Below are 22,696 nucleotides of genomic sequence, written 5' to 3'. Positions count from 1 at the left end.
GTGTAATTAAAATTAAGTATGTATGAAAAGTTTAATTTCATAGAAAAGTTTTCTATATGTATTACTGTCATTTTAAATTTATACTGAATAGGTCTAGTAAATGCGAACACTCACCTGTCATCTCAAGTAAACGGTTGGGACGTGGCTTAGTGCACATTAGAACATCTGCCACATGAATTAAAACTGCTGCAGAAAGACTCACCATGAGCACGAAGCAGTGTGATCACGTGCTAATCCTTTCCCGAACATTTGGAAGCAGTGGCTCTTGAATTTAATTATGTAGACTATCGTTGTAGACATGTAGTATTTCTGTCAGCGAAATTACTACAGTGTTTTTTCCAACATATGGCCTATTTGCTAAAATTTGTTAAAAATAACTGAATTAATAACAAGAAATAACCTGTTAATTTAATTACCTATAAGCAAGTCCTGGTTAAAAGCATTTTAAAATCAACTGGGTGTTAATTTTCACATATGACATGCAGACCTGTAATTTTGTGGGTTAAGTCTGAAGTCCATTAAGTTGAGGTTTGCAAAATTGAGTATTTGCTGTATTTTTTTTTTGTCTAAAGTTTTTCTCCTTTTTCCCTGATTGATGCCCCCTCCCCCCCGCCATTCCCACCCCGGAGGGCAAGCTCCCACCGCCCCAGTGTCTGTGTCCATTGGTTATGCTAATATGCATGCATACAAGTTACTGTTTTTGTTTTAAAACAAAGTTAATTTAATGAAAAGCATCTCTTGGACCATTTTATTCCTCTAGGTAATCTATACTAGTTTAAACCCATTCATTCACGTGCTGTGCCTACTTCATGGTTTTACAGAGGGAATTTCAGATCACCTGTGCTCCGGACTCAATGGCTGCAAGTTCCTCTAAACAAACAACTGTCAGTGTCAGCTTCCTCTTACCAGAGTAAGTATCCATGTGGAAGTAGGAGACGCAGGTGAGCAGGGTCAGATTTAATTCTCTAGTCAGGAATGAATGGTTGGGTGGTTAGGGTTCAGGGTTACAGCAGGTAGGTCTTGGATGTCAGTGGGGTTTCTGACAATGTCTAGAATAGTTTGAGGGGAAATCTCTGAGTAGCTGTTCTGAAGGAAAGTAACTTCTTCCTCACTGCATTTTAAAGCTCAATTCTAGAGAAAAAAAACGGGCTCAGAACAGAAGTCGTTACCATTGGGGTCACAGGTGGCTGAGTGTGAGAAGAGCACTGTGAACGCTGCTGAAGGGTGTGGGCAGCAAGGAACCCTGCCTCACTCCACCCATCAGGGTTGTCTGCCCTCAGAAGCTTCAAGGCTGACAGAATTGCCCCATCTCTGCAGTGTCTTGTCTGCCATGTCGTGTGACGGTGCGGTTCGAATTGAAGTAGTACTCTGTCAGAGTGCTTGCACACACTCCTGCAGTAGCATTCAGTATGCAGCTAAACTGACTCTCTGGTTTGGACTCCCAAAAAAGTCCTAGTATAATTACTCTCTTTTGCTGATCTAACTATTAAAATAGAGGTTGGAATGCAAGAATTTCTACTAGAACTTCAACTTCTTTGGAAAAAAGTGTAAATGTAGTACTGATTATAATGATTTTGAAAACGTAAGGGACAATGGTTTTCTCTTTTTCTCTTCAACCCCCCACCCACGTCCCTCTTAAATGTGTCAGGATCACTGACACATTTGAAGCCTTCACATTAAACCTTCTGTCTTCACTCTTGATCGGCGGGCCCAACTCCCCCTTCTACAAAGCCTTAATTGAATCTGGACTCGGCACAGACTTTTCTCCTGATGTTGGGTAAGATTTATCTTCAGATGAGATCATTGGTTGCTATTGGGGGCAGTTTTGACATTTGACAATGTGACACATTTTTATTTGTCACAACCGGGGAGGGAGGGTTACTACCATGTGGTGGGTGGGGCCATGGAGGTAGGATGCTTCACATCCCACAGCCACAGGATGGCCCCTCCTGCCCCAGCACAGAACTGTGCACTAGAGTACGGATCCGGTACAAGCTGACACATTGTAGACCAGTGGTTTTATTGCTAGCTTTACCCAGTGGCCTTATTGCTAGCTTTACCCAGTGGCCAGATAAGTTTCTATTGAACGAGTACAAAAACATTTTACATGAATGTTAAAGGCACGCTTTAAAATTAAATACCCATTGCATTTTGAAGTTATTTATTACATGTTCTTACAAGCTAATATCTTTTTAAAGTATGATACTTTGTAAAATACTGTGTAATGTGAATCGAGAATTCTCGTGATCCATCCACAGTGTGTTAACTTATGTTCCCTACAGGGGGTATCTGGGAAAAAGCAGCTTTTTAAAGATCTCAGAATGGCATACTGGTATCTATTTTAAAAGTCAGGTTGTTAAATATTGTTAGACATCTTAAGGTTTTGTAAAACTGAGCAGTTCTCTATTTTTAGGTTTATTTTGCCATAACTCTAAAGTTTAAGTTGTAGTGATGTTTAGAAATGTTAAAAAGGTGTGGTGTCACTGTGATCAATTATGTCTGAGAAACAGGTATGTGAAGATACGGCTATCATTGCTTTGTCCTGGAGGACTTGGGAGTTTAATGTTCTTAGCTCTGTTCTGCAGTATATTTGATCTTGAAATGAAGAAGTGCATGGTGAGTGAGTGATGGAAGCCATACGGACTGTAATGCATGATCACCTTTCCTATTCTAGATACAATGGCTACACACGGGAGGCCTACTTCAGTGTGGGCCTGCAGGGGATCGCCGAGAAGGACATTCAGATGGTCCGAGACATAATCGACAGGACCATTGACGATGTCATCATGTACGTATGACCCTCTGCACCAATTTGCTAGCCTTCTCAGTTCCTAAATACTTTACAGCAAGGTCCAGTCTTCTCCATTATTGGCCATCTCTACAAAACCTCACCTTTAGTTGCTTAAATATTATCTCTGCTCTCTTGTTGCAAAAACATTTGTTTTAGTACTTCAGTAATTTTTATCACTAAATAATATTCCATGTGTTACATACCACATTGTTTATCCATTCATCACTTCATAGACATTGGGGTTCCACTATTTTTGGAGGCTGGGTGAATAAAGCTGCTATGAACATTTACTAGTATGTATAAGCTTTTGTGTGGAGACTTTTTCTCTTTTCTCTTGGCTAGATAACCCAGAGTGGAATTTCTGGGTCAAGTGGTACCTCTATATTTAATTTTTTGAAGAATTTTTAAATCAAATTGTTTTGCAAAGTCACTGCACCAAGTTAAACCCCACCCAAAATTTATGAGAGCTCCAAATTGTCTAATGTTTAGGATAATCAAATTCTTACAGATCTTCCACTAATTTTCTGGTTTATGATTATTATATCCATCCTGGTGGATTTGAAATAGTCTCTTTTTTTTTGGTTAATCCTCAACTGAGGTTTTTTTTTTCCATTGATTTTTAGAGAGAGTGAAAGGGATGGGGAGAGACAGAGAGAGAAACATTGATGTGAGAGAGATACATCAGTTGGTTACCTCCCGCATGCACCTGGACCAGGGCCAGGGATCAAGCCTGCAATCGAGGTATGTGCCCTTGGCCAGAATCAAACCCATGACCCTTCAGTCCATAGGCCGGTGCTCTAACTACTGAGCGAAATTGGCTAGGGCTGAAGTAGTCTTGATTTGCACTTCCCTAATGATAAGTGATGTTGAACATCTTTTCATTTGCTTACTGGCCACTGTGTATCTTCTTAGGAATAATGTGTATTCAAATTCTTGATCTCTTTTTTAATTGGATTATGTGTTTTTTAATTCTATGATTGTGAAAGTTATTTAAATATTCTGTATTTAAGGCCCTTATCAGGTAACCTGGTTTGCAAATATTTTCTCCCATCATATGGCTTTTTGCTTTCTTGGTGGTGACCTTATCACCCAAAGTTAATCTCCCATCACCATGTATTTGACCCCCTTTATCCTTTTCATCCTCTCCCCACCCACCTTCTCCTCTGGTAACCACCACACTGTTATCTGTTTCTATGAGTTTGTTTGTTTCTTTGTTGCTTTTTATTTTATATCCCCCATTTGAGTGAAATCATATGGTTCTTGTCCTTTTCCTTCTGACTTATTATTTTAAAAATATTTTTATTTCAGAGAGGAAGGGAGAGGGAGAGAGAGATAGAAACACCAGTGATGAGAGAGAATCATTGATCCAGTTGCCTCCTGCACACCTTCTATTGGGGATCGAACCCAGGCATGTGTCCTGACTGGGAATTGAACCATGACCTCCTGGTTCATAGGTTAATGCTCAACCTATGAACGTGGGCAGAGCTGTATGTCTTCTTGGGAGAAGTGTCTGATCAGGTCCCTCTGCCCATATTTTAATTGGATTGACTTTTGTGTGTGTGTGTGTGTGTGTAGTTGTATGAATTCTTTTATATATTTTGAGTATTAGCCCTTTATTGAAGGTATTGTTTTGCAAATATCTTCTCCCATTCAGCTGGTTGTCTTTTGATCTGTTGATGGTTTCTTACAGTACAGAACCTTTTTAGTTTGATACAATCCCATTCATTTATTTTTAGTTTTACTTCCCTTGCCTTGGGGTCAAGTTCATAAAGTCCTCTCTGAGACCAAGGTCTATATGTTTAGTACCTCTGTTTTCTGCTATGTATTTTATTATTTTATTGATTTTTAATTCTCACCTGAGGATATTTTTTCCATTGATTATTAGAGAGAGAGGAAGGGAGAGGGAGAGACAAAGAGAAACACCAATGTGAGAGAGACACCTCGATTGGTTGCCTCCTGCATACCCCTGACCAGGGCTGGGAGCCTACAACCAAGGTACTTGCCCTTGACCAGAATTGAACCTGGGACCCTTCAGTCCGCAGGCCAATGCACTATCCACTGAGCCAAACCGGCTAGGGGTCTGCTATGTATTTTATTGTTTCATGTCTTATATTTAGGTCTTTAACCCATTTCGAGTTAATTTTTGTGTATGGTGTCAGATAGCAGTCTAGTTTTATTCTTTTGCATGTGGCTTTCCAATTTTCCCAGCACAGTTTATCGAAGAGGCTTTTCTTTCTCCATTGTGTATTTCTGGCTCCTTTGTCAAAAATTAATTGCCCATGTACATGTGGGTCCATTTCTGGCCTCTCAGTTCTGTTCCATTGGGCTGTATGTCTGTTTTTCTGCCAGTACCATGCTGTTTTGATTATTGCAGCTTTGTATTAAGAAATATTTTTTTCAGCATCTCTGTTTTCAATATTTCTTTAGGAAAGGATTTGAAGATGATCGAATTGAAGCTTTACTTCATAAAATTGAAATACAAATGAAGCATCAGTCTGTCAGCTTTGGACTTGCCCTGACCTCTGTGTGTAATTTCTCAGCCATTCTGTTTTTCTTTTTTTTGTTACTTTTGGAATTCGTGGTTCTTAAAAATACTGTATAATTGCAATTCATAGAAACTTTCCCTTGAACCTTGAAAGTTATGCTATTTTGCATCTGATATAACTTTACTTTTAATTTAGTTTGTCTTTTTACTAGGTTGCTCAATTGGCTTTTTTTTTTTTTTTTGTATTTTATGTTTATATGTAAAATAGATTTACTCAGACCACTTTAAAGGAATCGATAAGTATTGATCTGTTGGTAATTATATTTTCTAAAAATAGTTTTAAACCTGTGCTTTTTTAAAAAATTTTTTTAGGGACAAAAAGGTTTAAAATTAATTTTTTCTTCTTTTAATCAAAGAATGACTTAATTTTCATTATAATTAGTCATCTGTGGTATTTTTTAAACATAGAAACAGATTTTAATAAAATGCCCTGCCTTTGATATTTACTGAACTGATGTGGAGTTCATTGTGTAATGTGCTCTGTGGATTTAAACCTCTGCTCCAGTACATAGCTTCCTGCTGGAACCACGATGGGGACCCTGTGGAGCTCCTGAAGCTGGGAAGTCAGGTGGCTCAGTTCAGGCAGTGCCTTAAGGACAATCCAAAGTTTTTGCAAGAGAAAGTGAAACAATATTTTAAGGTAAGAAAATTAGAGAATTTAAGTCTATTCTTAAATAGAATTTTATAATGAAAGGAACATTGGGAACATAATCTACATTATGTAAATCAGTTTCTGTTAATAAATAGGTGACATGATTTCTTAATTATTAATCAAAATTTTAAATGCTCATATTAACTTAAAAACTCGGTTTTCCAGATTCAGATGTGATTTGACTATGTGTTATGTTTTTATGTATGAGTATTTGAATGTGTATGTATTAACAAAACATATGCACATTTGTTAATAGAACATACAGAATATGAGAACAAGTCACCTACATGTGTGAATATTCTGGTCATTTTTATAAAGGACTCTTTTGATGCTTGCTCCTTATTTCTGTAGATTTCTGGGCATTTCTACTTGTTGTAAATTCCCTGGTAGATAGTTGTCAATATGGTAGAACTTCTAGTGAGACCCTGACCATGGTGGGGTCTGTCGTGAAGGCTGACTGCTGTAGTAGGTGCCATTGTTTTGGTCATGGGGCATGATTTGGTCATTTGACCTTCAATCTCTCTAAGTTATTATAATTTATTTTGCATAAAGGTTTTTTTTTTAATTCTCCCACTTCTCTGTAGTATTACATACACGTGAGCATTTTGTGTGCTAGTGCTTTCAGTTGTTGAAATAAATAAGGAAACATGTTAAGTCACCTAATATTTTTACATTAAGCTGATGTCTATTTTGTCATAATTTATAATATGTTGAATGAAGATTCAGCCTTTGAGAGATTAATATTATAATGAGGACTAGATAAAAATTAAATTTTTTCTAATTGTCTTCAATGTAGACTGAAGTTAAAAATTTATATTAGAAAGTGTAAACAGTTTCCTTCTACAACCAAGATGCAAAGAAAATATTGAGTATTAATACATTTATGGTTGCAACATCATCACAATAATCACACTAATAATAGTAGTAACAGCATATATGAATTATGTAATTTCTACAAAGCAAGTACGATTACAAGAATTTTATCTGGCTCACATACTCTCTCCAAGACAATCTTTGGATGAGTGCTGTCCTCACTATTTGAAATGGAACGTGGGACTTGGGACCAAGAGCACACAGGCAGAGAGGCTGGTACAGCATGTCCGGCTTTAGTAACATCTCGTTTTAATTTGGTTCTTTTGTTGCTGTGGATGTTGTTGCAGAATAATCAGCATAAGTTGACATTATCAATGAAGCCAGATGACAAGTATTCTGAGAAACAAGCACAAATGGAAACAGAAAAACTGCAACAAAAGGTCAGCGCTCTTTCCCTGGAGGACAAGCAGCAGATCTATGACAAAGGTCAGACTCTCAGTTTTGTTTCTGGTCATTTCTTAGCCTTTGCCCAACCCTGGTGAACTTCTTACTGAGGATATAGTTCCAGGCAAGTCTTATTTCGACCAACAGGTATTTGTTGGGCACCTGCAAGTTCTGCATTGGGTGTTACGGGTTCAGGCCTGATAGGATGGGCGCTGTTCTCAGTAAATTCGCCCCCTGTTGTTGGGCAGGAAAGGCAGGAGTGGTGGAAATGAGGCAGCTTTAGAAAGTGTATTCACTTCACATATTTTATAAGAACTTCTGTTTATCAGGTGCTATAACATGCCCCGTCCTGTGTGTTGTGTTGCAGTGTGTAGTGAACTGCCACCCAGCACTGTGGATGGTGTGAGCTGTGAGGTCAGAGGAGGCGGGTCTCGTCTCAGTGATGGGGAAAGGCGTGAGCTGTGGTGAAGTCACACTCGGGTCTGTGTGGTGCAGGTGCAGTGAAGACAAAGTTGTAGAATTTCTTATAGCACCGAACATATACTTACTGGGAATCCCAGTGGTCATACTCTTGTTTACTTAGAAGAAATGAAGTGTGTGTCCACACAAAACTGGAAATAACTCACATTTCCACCAACATGCTTTGTCCATAAAATGCAATACTCCTGGGTCATAAAGAGGAACACACTCATTATTGGTGAATCTCAAAAGCCTTTGTTAAGGGAAATTAATTAGCCAAGTACAAAGAATACCTACTGAGTGAGGACATTGAATGAAACTCTAGAAATGGCAAAAGGACAGCGACAGAAGGCAGGTGAGGCCAGAGTGGGGGCGGGGAATAGCCTGCAGTGAGCCAAGAGGGCACTTCCTGGGTGCTGGAAATGTTCTGTATCATGATGTGGTGGTTCATTTGTCAAAACTTATTGAATTGTATCTTTTAAATTGTGAATTTCAACATGTGTAAATTATGTATTGATAAAGTCTCATTAAAGTATACACGTAGTACACACAGAAATACAACACCCCCATTTTAATCAAGCTAAGTTTGAGACGATTTAATCTAGTAAAGGCAAAATTAGTGTCAACATGCAACCTATTATTCTATCTCTGAATTCTTTAGACATACGGCTATTTTAGATCTTCCCATAAATTTAACATGCTAATTGAATAATAAACACAAACTTTTGTGCCAGTTGACAAGATCCATCTATCCTTTTTTTGTTTTTATAATTGAGGTCTATTTGATATACTAATCTTGGGTGTACAACAAAATCATTTGCTATATGTATGTATTATGATGATCACAGTAAATCTAGTTAACATTTGCCACCATACATAGATATAGATTTTTTTTCTTGTGATGAGAACTTTTAAGATTTACTCAGTAACTTTAAAATATGCAATATAGTGTTACTAACTTTAGTCACCCTGTTATACATTATATCTCATGACTTATTTATTTATAACCAGAAGTTTGTACCTTTGACCTCTTTCACTCATTTTCTACCTCCCACCCCTACCTCTGGCAACCACCAATCTGTTTTCTGTATCTATGAGCTTGGTTTTCTTTGTATCTGTATTTTTTATTCCACATATAACTGAGATCATATGGTATTTGTTTTTCTCTAACTTATTCATTTAAAATAATGCCCTTGTTTCATTTGTGTTGTTACAAGTGGAAGGATTTCTTTTTTCTTTGTTTATGGGTGAATGATATCCAATTATGTATATATATCATAGTTTCATTAATAATTTTTTAAAATTATTTTTTAAATTTATTTTTCTATTACAGTTAACTCTATTAGTTTCAGGAGTCTAACAGAGTAGTTAGACATTTATATACCTTTCAAAGTGATATATCTAGTATCCACCAGGCACCATACAGTTATAACAGTATTACTAACTGTATTCCCTACACTGTACTTTACATCCTAGTGACCGTTTTTATAACTGGCAATTGGTACTTTTTAATACCTTTTTCTTCCATTGCCCCAATCCCCCTCCCATCTGATGACTATCAAACTTTCTCTGTACCTATGAGTTTGTTTCTATTTTATTTCGCTTTTTTAGATCCACATAAAAGTGAAATATAGTATTTGTCTTTCTCTGACTTATTTCACTTAGCATAATACCCTCTAGGACCACCCATGCTGTCACAAATGGCACATTTCATTCTTTTACTAGATGCCCGGTGCACAAAATTTGTGCATGGTGGAGGGTGTCCCTCAGCCTGGCTGCACCCTCTCACAATCCGGGACCCCTTGGGTAGGGTCCCTAGGCCTGGCCGGCGATCAGGGCCTATCGGGGCTTTCCTTCCCCTGGCTGCCTGCAGCTGGCCCAAACCCCACTGCTGCCACTTTGGTGCTGCTCCCCCTCTCCCCTGCCACCGGTTGCCTCACTCTGTGGGAGATAGGTGTGGGATGTGATCGCGTGACTGGCCCTGGCCTCCCTCTGCGGGGCAATTGCTGGCTGGCCCCACACACCCACCATAGCATTGCTGGCCAGTGGCCTGGGCCTCCCTCTGCAGGCCAGTTGATCATGGGGCTCCAGAATCAGTGGCTCTGCGATTGATGGCTCCGCAGAGAGGGGCCCTGCCCACCTGCTGCAGCACCGCCAGCTGAGCAGCCTGGGCCTCCCTCTGCGGGGCGATTGACCACCCAACAGAGGAAGGACCTGCCCACCCACTGCAGCGCTGCTGGCCAGGTAGCCTGGGCCTCCCTCTTTGGAGCGATCATGGGGCAATGGGGGAGCTTCCCCACCAATTGCATCACACCCACTTTGGCTGGCCTGGCACCAGTGCATGTCATAGCATGGTTGTCCGGAAGGTCGTCTGGATGGTCGTTCTGCTGTTCAGTCATTCGGTTGATTTGCATATTACACTTTTATTATTATAGATCAGGGGTCCTCAAACTTTTAAACAGGGGGCCAGTTCACTGTCCCTCAGACCGTTGGAGGGCCGGACTATAGTTTAAAAGAAAACTATGAACAATTTCCTATGCACACTGCACATATCTTATTTTGAAGTAACAAAACAAAACGGGAACAAATACAATATTTATATTTGCATGTGGCCCGAGGGCTGTAGTTTGAGGACCCCTGTTATAGATGGCCAAGCAATATTCTGTTGTATATATTGCTCACATTTTTATCCATTTTTCCATGGATAGACACTTAGATTGCTTTCATACCTTGGCTGTTATAAAGAATGCTGCAGTGAAAATAAGGATGTATATTTCTTTTAGAATTAGTGTTTTTATTTTCTTCAAATGAATACCCAGAAGTGAATTGCTGGCTCATACAATAGTTCTGTTTTTAATTTTTGAGGAACCTCTATACTATTTTCTATTGCGGCTGTACCAATTTACAGTCCCACCAATGGGGCACGAGATATCCTCACCAGCACTGATTATTTTTTAGGTTTTTTTAAATAGTAGTTATCCTAATGGATATAATATGGCATCTCACTGTGGTTTTTATTTGAAATTCCCTGATGATTAGTGATGTTGAGCATCTTTTCATATCTGTTGGCCATCTCATCTCTTCATGCTCTTTTGAAAAATGTCTATTCAAGTCCTCTGCCCATCTTTTGCTATTGAATTTTATGAATTCTTTATATTTTGGATGTAAAACTCTTAACAGATACATGATTTACAAATATTTTCTCCCATTCCATATGTTGCTTTTTCATTTAGTTGATAGTTTATTTTGCTGCGCAAAACGTTTTTAGTTTGATTGAGTTCCCAACCATTTTCCATTGTACTGTTGGTGGGTTTTTTGTTTGTTTTTGCTGTAAATAAGATTATATAAATTTCAGATATGCACCATTATAATTTGACATCTATGTACTCTATATATTTGTGCTCATCACCAAATGTCTAGTTTCCATTCATTACAGTGTATTTGACCCCTTACCCACTTCGTCTTCTCACACTCCTTTCCTTGGTAACCACTGTTGTATTGTCTGTGTCTATGAGTGTTTCTTTGTTTGTTTTTTGTGTGAGTTAGTTTGTTGCTTTCTTGTTTTATATTCCACATATGAGTGAAATCATATGGTTTTTGTTTTACTCTGACTTATTTCTCTTAGCATAATGCTCTCCAATACATCCATGCTGTCACAAATGGCAATTAAACCGGTGAAACCACAATGGAAAACAGTATGGAGGTTCCTTAAAAGATTAAGAATAGATCTGTCATGTGGTCCAGCAGTCGTTTTTTGGGTATTTACCCAAAGAAAATGAAAACACTAATTTGTAAAGGCATATGCACCCCTATATTGAAAGCATTATTTACAATAGCCAAGATATAGAAACAAACATCTTCCATTTTTACTTAAGGCCATTTGTACAGAAGGTAATGCATGCCTAAGCAACAGAACATATGCTCCCTGAGTGATCAGATTCCTGGCCTGGCCATGGAAGTGTGTGCTGTTTTAAGGAAATAGTTACTCTAGTGCACACCTGTGTGTGAACGAATGGGGGCCCGTATTACAAAAGTGTGCTTTTATTTTACAGATCACTGCAGAGTTCATTAAGTAGGACACAGTGCTAGTGCATTTAGTGGTTATTTCATCTCAGTTAGTCTTACATGTGTAGTTCAGCGTGAGGAAGCAAAGTCCAGCCTAAAGATAAACACCAAGGGAAAATGGGAATGGGAAATTATCTGATTTAAAACTCTAAATAACCTTCCAGTTTGGGGGTGTCTATAATGTAACATATTAAGTACTATGAAGGGCCATAGTCCCTGCCATTGGGAGGGAGTTCACCTGGGAGCAGACGAGACGATGCCAACAGTTTCTGTGCATTCAGAAAGGAGCAGTGGGTGTTTCAGAGGACAAGGGACATGGGCCTTTGAACTGTTTCCAGGACTGACAGGCAAAGAGGCAAAAGACCTCCAGGCCAAATGCACAGAAATAGAGAATGTCTGAGGGTCAAGGGGTTGGGTGACTTGGTTGATTGGGGTGGGGGTGACAAAGCAGGTGAGGAGGGCCTTGGATATCCAAGAGGTTTGAGTGTAAGGTGCATGGAGCCACATCCCCCTGGTGCTGTGGGATGAGCTGGGGATGGGCCTGCGAGGGGAGGTGGGTCAGCCTGTGCTTAGACCTGGGGCCCAACCCCAGCAGAGCCTCTAACAAGCTGTCCAGAAACCCACCTCTGTCTCAGGGGCCAGTTTTGTGGTCAGTGGCTCTCTGGGAACTTCAGGGAGGTGGACCTGGAGGTCAGGGCAGCTCGGCGACAACAGGGGATCGGTTATCTTGTGACATGATGCAGTGTGTGTTTGACAGATTGTGCGGGCTGGTCACACGTGCATTACTCCGCTCTGTCCTTGGTCATGCGCGGAGCCATTTGGTTCCCTCCCGACAGTCAGTGGTCTGTGCAGACTCTGGGGAAGGGGAGCCTCTCCCTCCAATCAGACCAGTGGCAGGCAGGCCTAGAACATGTGTTTTGAGCATGTTTATAGTTGGGAAAGTGTATGCGATGGGACAGTAGTTTGAAAGCTCTAAAAATGAGTTCAGTCCCTCTATCTAGCATAAAACCTGGGAGTCAGGGACCTGTCTGAGCAAAGTCCCACCCCCACCAGCACAACGGTTCCTTTAGAGCAGCGATTTTCAACCCGTGTGCCGCAAGAATTTTTAGCACACACTTGCTATACCTGGCTGTTTAGTCAGGGGCACTGACCTCTTTTCCCTTAGGTTGTCAAATAAAAAAGTGACAACCAACACAATAGCTGTTTGGTGTGAATCAATTGAAATTATACCTATTTTTTTTTTTTTTATCAGATGAACAAAAAATTTTGCATGCTGCAGAATTTTAGTAATTAGTTTATGTGTGCCGTGAGATGAACAAGATTGAAATCGCTGCTCTAGGTCATTGAGAGTGAGGATTAGGGAAGAGCCACCTGCAGTGCTTATGCTCCTGTGTCTGCTTCACTTTGGCCTGGCAGTGCTCACACCCCAGCACTCGGCAAGGGTGGGTGCGAATTAGTGACAGAAGAGATGAATTACAAAAGATCTTTCGGTTATTATCTTCCTAAATGTTCATACATTCCCCCCCTCCCCTCTTCTTCCTCCCTAGGTTTAGAATTACAGACTCAGCAAAGCAAAGCTCAGGATGCCTCGTGTCTGCCGGCGCTGAAGGTGTCAGACATTGAGCCCAGAATCCCGTTCACTGAGCTGGCGGTGGCCCTGGCAGGTCAGTGAGCTCTGGCCGGCATGGTGCTCGGGCCATGTGAACCATGGGAGCACCCCTATGACTCTGTAGTCCTGCTCTTAATGCTTTCCTGGGTGCTGTTACCGCTCAGTGACGACAGACTTCTCTACCCAGGAGGAGCCTATCCTTGCCTCCCAGTGGGGGTGGTGGGCTCTGTTCCTAGCCTCTGGAGTCAGGAGAGAGTGAGTGATGCTGTGCTGCATTAGATGCAGGTCTTAAAGGGCTCAGGCAGCCTTTGAGTCCCCACCATCACGCTCTCCAGCTCAGCCGGCAATCTAGGCCAGGGGACAGCCTAGTGTGGAGGGACGGGAAACGCCGCACAGCGCCTTGTGTCAAGGTGTGGGGAGCCAACAGGAGTTGCAGGCCCCTGGCATCTCGAGTTTCATCCTGGAGTTTCCTCCCTGGTCTGTCAGCAGCTTCTGGTTGGAAGCACAGAGGCCTCTCTGGCCCAGCGTTCCCTGTCGGAGTAGATATTCAGCTTCCTATGGCAAGACGTGACTTCATTGCTCTGTCCTGAGGGAATTCTGACGACAGCCTTGCACTTGGACTTGTCTCCGCCAGTGTAGGGGTGTAGAGCGTGTTTGAGCGTCACGTTGACTTCCGTGAAGCGCTGTCACTGGCCCTCTGTCTGTAACGGGGCCTGTCCTGTTGACCACGTCTGAGTCTTTGTGTGCATGTGCACATGCAAAGGAGATCCTGTCTTCCGGAAAGCGGGTTAACATCCCACTGATCTAATCCCCCCCAGGTTGTGTTTATCACTGAAAGTCATTAAGGGATGGTTACCAGAATTGGTGGGGACAGGTCAGTCACCAGTGAGTGCCTTAGTTCCTCTGCTGGTTTAGGGCACTGTGCTAGGGATGTGGAAAGAGAACACAGAACGTCCCCCTGGGGAACTTGGGACCGGCGGTGCCGGGGGCTTCATGGTGGGGCTGTCAGGTCCTGGGGAGGGACTTGTTAGGATGAGAGGCATCTGGGCTGGGTGAAGAGTGGGGTCTGTGTTGCAGGAATGACAGTCCACGCTGAGTAAGGAGGTGAGGCGCACAGACGCCAGCAGGGTCCAGCTTGAAGGCCAGGGCATTTGTTGACCCGAAGCACACTGCTTCTCTCTACTGATTCTTCAAAAAGCAAGGAGCACTTTAGCGTTAAAGACGGTTTAAATTTTACCATATAAAAGTACAGTAGGGACATTTGTCTGAATTATAGCAAATGAGTAGTATTTCTTTGCTGATATAAATTGTAAACCTCCATCCTTGAAAAGCACTACCATTTTAAAAATATTAAACAGTGACTGTATGATTACAAGTGTGATGGTAAAACTTCGGAAGTTAAACACCTCTTTCTCCAGCCGGAGACGTCCCTGTGCAATACTGCGCCCAGCCCACCAATGGCGTGGTCTACTTCCGGGCCTTCTGCAGCCTCAACACCCTGCCCGAGGAGCTCCGGCCCTACGTGCCGCTCTTCTGCAGCGTCCTCACTAAGTAAGACACGTTTGCACACTCAGCACGCGTTTGTGTATTTCATTGGTGGATATTCTCTGTGTTCGTTTTGTTTTAATGCATTCATAATCTACTTTTTAGTGAATCATTTGTCTTTCATAATCCATAGCATTGTTACAGGGTATAAAGGGTTCAATATTTGTTGAGATTTTTCTTATGAAAATCATATTTCCTTACTAAAATATAGCACACTAAATATTTATAAGCCTTGGGTATAAGTCAGATTTTCAAAATATCTACCTCAGCAACTAAGCTCTTTAAGATTGTGAAAAGAATGATGGTTTTGCATCAGAAAATGTAAATAATTAAGTCTGACATGTGGGCCTGGGATGTCCTTGAGCCGCCATGCCATATGCCCTTGTCTGCGCTGGTTTTGTGGTCCTGTCATCCTCGGTGAGCAGATGCCTGAGCAGATTTGAGAGCACAGGCAGGCACAGCACTGCTGCATGTCTGTCCTGTGTCCCTGTTCCTCTGCTGGCACTCGGAGGCTGAGGGGGGCGGGCTGAGTGGGAGGTGATGGGAGCTGTCAGCTGGGTTCCCTTCCTATAATCCAGGTACATAGAGGCTTCGAAGGGAAATCACTGCAGTAAATGGCTGGGCCCTGTGTCCTGTATGCACAGGAGCTAAATGCCCTGCAGAGTGACTGCACAGTTCCCTGCCCTTTTAAAAAATATGGTTCCATCTCTGTCCTTTTATGGCTGTGGTCATTTTAGAAAAACCTCACAGTGTCTCTTGGCTTACATTACTTCTCTCAGTAGGAACAGCAGTTAGAATGTTTCTACCAAAAGCAACATCAGTGTAGTGATGACTTCAGCTTTTCTTAAAAATGCAGAAAGGCTTAGTTTTTAAATTTCACCCCCAACACTACCAAATATTTGAACAGATAGTCTGTCGGATGTTTTGGAAGAACAGAGTAGGAAAGACACAGTGAACATTTGAAAGCGTAGCACTGGGAGCGCAGCTCAGCATTTTACGTTAGTGCTGGATAGTGGGTGTCTGGTGGACTGGACAGTGCTGAGTGACCCCCTGAACGGGAGACCCGGTTTCTCCTGGGGAGAGGGCGCGTGACGACTCAGCCTGCATGTACATTTGAGGTGTAAGAAGTTTGTACAAGCTTGGATTGAGCCGAGCTTGTAATTCAAGGTGATGGGGCCTAGATCACATTGGTGATTAGGGAACTCCCTGCTGTTCACAGGCTGGGCTGTGGAGTCCTCGACTACAGGGAGCAGGCTCAGCAGATAGAGCTGAAGACGGGTGGGATGACCGCGTCTCCCCATGTGCTCCCTGACGACTCCCACCTGGACACCTATGAGCAGGTACCATTTGTTTCTCCATCACAGGGTGTTCAAAGGTTGGTTTCTCTGGTGTCTCTTTTTTTCTTTTAAATAATTTCTTTTCTTTACTGGTTTAGGGTGTATTTTTTTCATCTTTCTGCCTCGAGAGAAACCTACCAGACATGATGCACCTGTGGAGTGAAATATTTAACAGGTAACTTGATTTGCAGATATGTTAATGCTGTGGCCGTATCACAGGGCTGGTCTGAAGTGTGCTAAAGGGAGGTTTTACTCTCTGGTGGCTTGATTTCAGAGCCTAATTCCACTTGTAATTCCTATGGACTTGTAAAATTTCTCAGGATGTGTACATTGTCTGAAAACTTACACATTCTCCATGCTATTGAATGGGAACTGAGGGGGCTCCAGAAACTTAGCATACTCTTCCTGTCCATAGCCCATGCTTTGAGGAAGAAGAACACTTCAAAGTGTTGGTTAAGATGACTGCTCAAGAGCTGTCCAACGGAGTTCCAGACTCGGGCCACCTCTATGCATCCATCAGAGCCAGCAGGACCCTGACGCCTGCGGGGGACCTGCAGGAGACCTTCAATGGGATGGACCAGGTGATATGCAGAGGGGACCATTGGGTATTCCGGGTTAGCCAGGTCTTGCAGAGTTAACAAAATTACCTGGTACCAAATTATTTATATCTCAGAAAAGCTAACTCTCTAACTGACCAAATTTCATGAGGAACTACCCTCCTCTCTCTTCCCCCCATTCCCACCCCTCCCCAGGGCAGGCAGGTGCATCTGGCACAGTCACAGCATCATGGTTCCCCTATCGGGCATCTGTCTGGTTTCCAGACTAGGGAGGAGTGTCTGGTCCCTGCTCTGCCCCAGTAGCTCCCTGCTCTGCTCGGGGTGTCTGCTCTATGTGCTGATTCCTTTGGCTTAGGTGAGGTTGATGAAGAGAATCGCAGAAATGACAGACATCAGCCCCATCCTGAGAAAGCTCCCGCGCATCAAGAAGCATTTATTAAACTGCAACAATATGAGGTAGGGGTTTGTGGTTCTGAGCAAAGATAGTAATGAGGCATCCAGTTTCATTGAGTGTAGCGTGGAGATGCTCTTCAAGTGAAGGTGTAGGTTATAGAATTGGTTCTAGACTTCAGTGTTCTAATTAAGAAATTTCATATGGGAAGAACTGTGTGGTGGATTTACTGCAAATATTTAGTCGTAATGCTCTTAAAAGTAAACAGCACGTGTTCTGTAAATGAGCTGTCCGTGAGACCCAGTGCAGTTAGCTTGCTCAAGACCAGAGTAAAAATGCAAAGTTCTTGTGAGATTAATTATGACACGATAGTTTAGGAATACCTAGGAGCAGAGCCGTCCACATACAGTTGGCCTGAAGCCCACAGGTTTGTGAGCGTGAGCAGAATGTCAAAATGATTGACATGTTGTGTTATCAGTGACACGGATTTAGGTTAGATTGTAGCTCTACATGGAGAGTTCCAGGACCTTCCCCGTCAGTTTCTTGGACTCACCAGGAGGTTTCTCCAGACAATCTGGGTGGCAGGAGGGGAGTCTAAGCTTGGTGAGGGCCTTGCCCTGGGCAGAACTGACTGCCAGTTTCAGGCCAGCACGGACACTTGTACCCATAGTGCCTTAGGCAGCTAACCACTTGGACCTTCTGTTTCCTCCTCCATAAAACAATACTTTCAAGATTTATGGCAAAAAAGAAAAGAGTGCATTGCAGTCAGTATAGTGCCTGGAATATAGTTAACTACTATAATGGTGTGTAATTTAACTGAAATAAATTTAGGATTCAGGGCCAAAAGAAGAAAAATAGATTGTCAATTTACTATATAGTTCCAATAACTCATAGTATTATCTGTGATTCTGTAGAATTTGGAAGGGTTACATAAAAATACATTTTTGAGAGAATAGGTGGCAACTTACAATTTCCTACTTTAATGTCCAGTTTACACCTGCAAACTGTTGACTTCCCTTCTAGACAGGAATCGCAGTTTCCAGTCTATGACAGTGACGTGTGAAGGTGTTGGCAGCTTCAGGGAAACAATATCTAGAGTCAGAACCGCTGTCTTTCATCTTGACAACTGTATTAGCTGTGAGCCATTGAAAGATAAGACAGGCTTTCTGATTACTTGAAAGCATTGTGGTGAAGTATCAAACTGTGATATTTCCATATTTGGCTACTGTTTCTTTTTAATATTTTTGAGCATTAGTTTATACAAAAACAATATACTGTCTCCTTTTTATTGTTATTTATACTAGATGTAGTAAGGGTTTCCTGTTCATACGTGATTTTTTAAACAGATGTGCAGTGAATGCGACCCCGCAGCAGCTGTCGCAGACGGAACGGGCAGTGGGAGACTTCCTCAGAAGCGTGGGGCGAAGCAAGAAGGAGCGGAAGCCGGTGCGCCCGCACGTGGTGGAGGTGAGAGCCCTCTCAGGGAAGGCGCGTGCCAGACTGTCCTGTGTGCGGGCGCTGGCGTCCGCATTGCTGATGAGACTAGGTTGGGTGCGGCCCAGGGCTGACCCAGTTAGAAGTGAGTTCAAACCCTCTAATTTGGCCTTGGACCCTGTGCTCCTATTGTCCCTGGAGCGCTTGGGCACACTCTCCTGATGAGGCAGGACACTGGGGTCTGAGATATGCTCTTGGAAGAACAGCCAAAAATGGTGCCCTGAGGAGGCCGGTCCGGCTGCAGCTAGAGGCTTTCCCCCGACTCAGCAATGCACTGTAGGCTGTCGGTCAGTGGTTCTCAACCTTCTGGCCCTTTAAGTACAGTTTCTCATGTTGTGACCCAACCATAAAATTACTTTCGTTGCTATTTCATAACTGTAATGTTGCTACTGTTATGAATCGTAATGTAAATATCTGATATGCAGGATGGTCTTAGGCGACCCCTGTGAAAGGATAGTTCGATCGCCAAAGGGGTCGTGACCCACAGGTTGAGAACTGCTGCAGGTAATCACATCTAGTAAGCGCTAGGCATTTGATTAACTTCCAGAGTGGCTCTAATCTCGCTCACCTGGGTCAGCAGAGAAGCCTCACTCCTCATGCACAAGGCTGACAATATGCACATTCTACAGAGGATGAACTTTCGCTTTCCCCTTGGTTATGTCCATGCATCCCTCATCCCCGAATGGACCTGCCCCCCTACCTTCTAAGAGTCCCAGCTGAAGGGGTGTGGTGCCTCGGCTCCCAGACCATCTGAAAATCCATAGAAATCTATGTAGTTAAAACGTTGTTTAAAACACAAAAGCAAATGCGCCCTAACACTTGTTAATAGCTCTATGAGTTTTCTGGAATGTATCATCTTAGCTATTTGAAGTGAGTTTAGGATTGTTCTCATTCCTCTTGGAAACACTTTCAGAAAGCTGTGCCTAACGGATGTGGAGGAAGCGCACATGTTAGTGGATGCCAAGTCATCAGAAAGATGATCACAGTAAGTGAACACAGCCCTGTCATTTCAGAACCAGCCGGCCCAGTTCGACTCTGGATAGGCTGCCGGCCCATTCCAGGTTGCCAGTCAGTCCCTCACTGCTGGCACGCACGACCAGGGAGTCCTGTCTCTTGTCCTGGTGCCCATGAAGACCTCTGTGCCTCCACATGGTCTCATCACCATGCCTCCATTTTAACTTGACTGCCGAGTCAATGTTAATTCACCAACTGGGCATTGGGTTTGGCTCATCACAGAGAGAGCAACTGACTGTGTTCCTGGAGAGAAATGGAAAGGAAAGGAAAGCTTGCACAGTCAGTGACCGACAGAAATGACGTAGAACGAGCTGTTTCATTGTGGTTGTGTGGCGTGTTTTGATCATCAGTGCTTTGCTCTCAGATGAGACCATGGCTGGTGATGCCCACAGGAAGTAGGGCATTCAGAAGTCCAGGTGGCACCTGTACAGGAAGCACCCGTGGGCCACTCCCCATGACGCAGCCTGACCGGGCCTTCCCTTCCCTCTGCAGGAGCCCACTTTCACGCCCTGCCAGATGAAGACACACTTCCTGCTTCCGTTCCCCGTGAACTACGTCGGTGAATGTGTCAGAACTGCCCCCTACACGCACCCTGACCATGCCAGGTACAAACGAGGCGGGCAAGGAAACCGCGACTCCAAGGAGGGGGGGTGGCCACAGAGAGGAGAGTCGGGGAGAGAAATGTGGTGGGTCCGAGAGACTCAGAAACACGCGGCTGCCCCGGCTCCAGAAGTGCACAGAGAAAATGAGTCACATTGCTCAGCGATTCTGTCCATTTATTTCCGTATCCGTAGGAAACGGGCAGCTGCCCCGGCTCCAGAAGTGCACAGAGAAAATGAGTCACATTGCTCAGCGATTCTGTCCGTTTATTCCCGTATCTGTAGGAAACGGGCAGCTGCCCCGGCTCCAGAAGTGCACAGAGAAAATGAGTCACATTGCTCAGCGTTTCTGTCCATTTATTTCTGTATCTGTAGGAAACGGGCACGCTCTGTGTGCTAGGCCATCAGGGTGGGAATGTGCATTTCGATGACTAGAAAGATGTAGTGAGACAATGAAAATGTTACAGGAGGTATCTGTGGGTAGTGGGATTATTGATCTCTTTTGCCTCTTTTTGTATTTTATAATTTTCCAACAGTGAATATGTGTTCATTAGGTAACATAGAAGTAATAGAAGTTTCTAAAGAAAAACACGTGGAGGGTAAACCCCTGTGGGCAGAGTGGAGCCCGCCCGTGAGGGCGGCACAGCCACCCTGCCCCGTCTTTAGGAACATGCTTCTCCCTTCAGCTTCTCACCAGTCTGTGTCCCCTGCTGGGCCGAGTGCTCACACAGAGCAGGGCCGCCTGGACTCATGCGGATGGCAGTCACGGTGTGGCCCGGCTCACTGTGCCCTGGGAAGGTGCTTTCCAGACCATCCTTTTCCTTCCAGGGCATCAGCTGTTAGCATTCATAATGGAAGTTAGTGGGAACATAGAAAACGCACACTCCAACCAAGGGAAACCCTAGGGAAGATGCCTGTGGAAAGTTAATCAAGAGCCTTCCATGTGCACATGCACACACTCACACTGATGTCCGAGTTGTGGCTGCAGCTTTAACGTGCTGCCTGTTGGTGGGAAGAGGTTAAGAGGGAGCTAGAAGTGTGTGGGAAGGTGTGTCCACTCCCACCCGTCATTTAAGCCACTGCTTTATTTTTGTCTTCACCTAATTATACACCTGACATTTTTAAAAATTACTTCCTTGCCAGCCATGTTTTTAATTTGCATTCTTAATCATTTATTTCAGTCTGAAGATCCTGGCACGTTTGATGACTGCAAAATTCTTGCACACAGAAATTCGAGAAAAAGGTGGTGCCTACGGTGGAGGCGCTAAACTCAGTCATAATGGAATATTCACCTTTTATTCATATAGGTGAGCTTTTCTCTGACCATCTCATACATGTGGACACAATGTCATGTCACTGACAGTCACTGGCTCAAAATCATCAATATCATACCTCAGACATTGGGGTGAGCGTTAGAAACAATTGCTCCCACTTTCCCCACCTCTTCGGCACTTAACCACACCCAGCACTGTCCTTTCGGTTTTAGGGACAGCAAGAGGGAACAGGAAACTTTGTGCCTTAAGTGAATCCTGGCACTTTGGCGACAAGCATATTTCAGTAGAAGGTGACCTGAGCAGTGTTCTGGCTGATGGAATTGTAGAGGCTGGGCTCCTGGCTCCCCTGACTGCTTTTGCCCATTTAACTTTCTCTGCCTGAATATTCTAGGGAAAAGACTCTGTGTGCCTCTGAGGCACTACTCTTTACCCCCAACTGCTGCAACTTCTGAACATTTCCTAGTGGCTGGGCTGGGAGCTGCAGCACAGAAACCACCACCTAAGGCCCCCTGTCTCCTGGCCCCTGTAGTCCGTAGTTTTGGGCAAAGGCCTCTGCAGCCCTTCCCACCGAGACGGTGCCGAGGCTCCAGGATCGGCCCAGATTGGGTGATTATTCAACTATTCTGAGTGTGTCCTTTGGAAAGAGCGTTTTCATTTAACCTTTCTTAGCGTTTTTCCATGAGTCTTTCATTCAGTCCGACATTTCCTCCCAAGGAAGTCGCAGTGGGTGCATTTAGTAACCTGGTGTGAGGCTGGGTGAACAGACCCCATCTTCAAGGGCAGGGAGAGGGTCAGATGGCCTGTGGCCAGGTTTAAATTTCCAGAGTGTTGATTTTTGGACTAAGCATAAAGTTAATAGCTGTAAAGTGTTGAAGCTGTGAAGTCAGCATGTGATTATTGCTTATTTTTTTTGTGGTAAATGTGAGTAACTAACTCTACGGCTCTCCCAGGGATCCACGTTCCACAGAAACACTCCAGTCTTTTGCGAAGGCTGTGGACTGGGCCAAGTCTGGGAAGTTCTCACAGCAGGACATTGACGAGGCCAAGCTCTCCGTGTTCTCTGCTGTGGACGCTCCTGTGGCTCCTTCGGACAAAGGTACGTGGAGT

General features: G+C 43.4%; 1 protein-coding gene across 2 annotated transcripts in view; it reads left to right on the top strand.

The window, feature by feature from the left end:
• PITRM1 (pitrilysin metallopeptidase 1) overlaps nt 1-22,696 on the top strand; it is a 29,674-nt gene that overhangs the window by 5,945 nt on the left and 1,033 nt on the right. For both annotated transcript variants that reach the window (XM_081095602.1, XM_081095603.1), the window contains 17 exons: nt 822-910; nt 1,649-1,777; nt 2,675-2,788; nt 5,219-5,315; nt 5,842-5,976; nt 7,149-7,287; nt 13,317-13,433; nt 14,797-14,929; nt 16,143-16,263; nt 16,359-16,435; nt 16,676-16,841; nt 17,173-17,273; nt 18,555-18,675; nt 19,616-19,687; nt 20,209-20,321; nt 21,497-21,622; nt 22,540-22,685. In XM_081095602.1, coding sequence (XP_080951728.1) covers nt 822-910; nt 1,649-1,777; nt 2,675-2,788; nt 5,219-5,315; nt 5,842-5,976; nt 7,149-7,287; nt 13,317-13,433; nt 14,797-14,929; nt 16,143-16,263; nt 16,359-16,435; nt 16,676-16,841; nt 17,173-17,273; nt 18,555-18,675; nt 19,616-19,687; nt 20,209-20,321; nt 21,497-21,622; nt 22,540-22,685 — 1,996 coding nt within the window. The remainder of the gene's footprint in view (nt 1-821; nt 911-1,648; nt 1,778-2,674; nt 2,789-5,218; nt 5,316-5,841; nt 5,977-7,148; nt 7,288-13,316; nt 13,434-14,796; nt 14,930-16,142; nt 16,264-16,358; nt 16,436-16,675; nt 16,842-17,172; nt 17,274-18,554; nt 18,676-19,615; nt 19,688-20,208; nt 20,322-21,496; nt 21,623-22,539; nt 22,686-22,696) is intronic.

This window comes from Myotis nattereri (assembly GCF_964212035.1).
Source record: "Myotis nattereri genome assembly, chromosome: 1".
NCBI lineage: Eukaryota > Metazoa > Chordata > Mammalia > Chiroptera > Vespertilionidae > Myotis > Myotis nattereri.
This window is presented reverse-complemented; position numbering and strand designations above follow the sequence as displayed.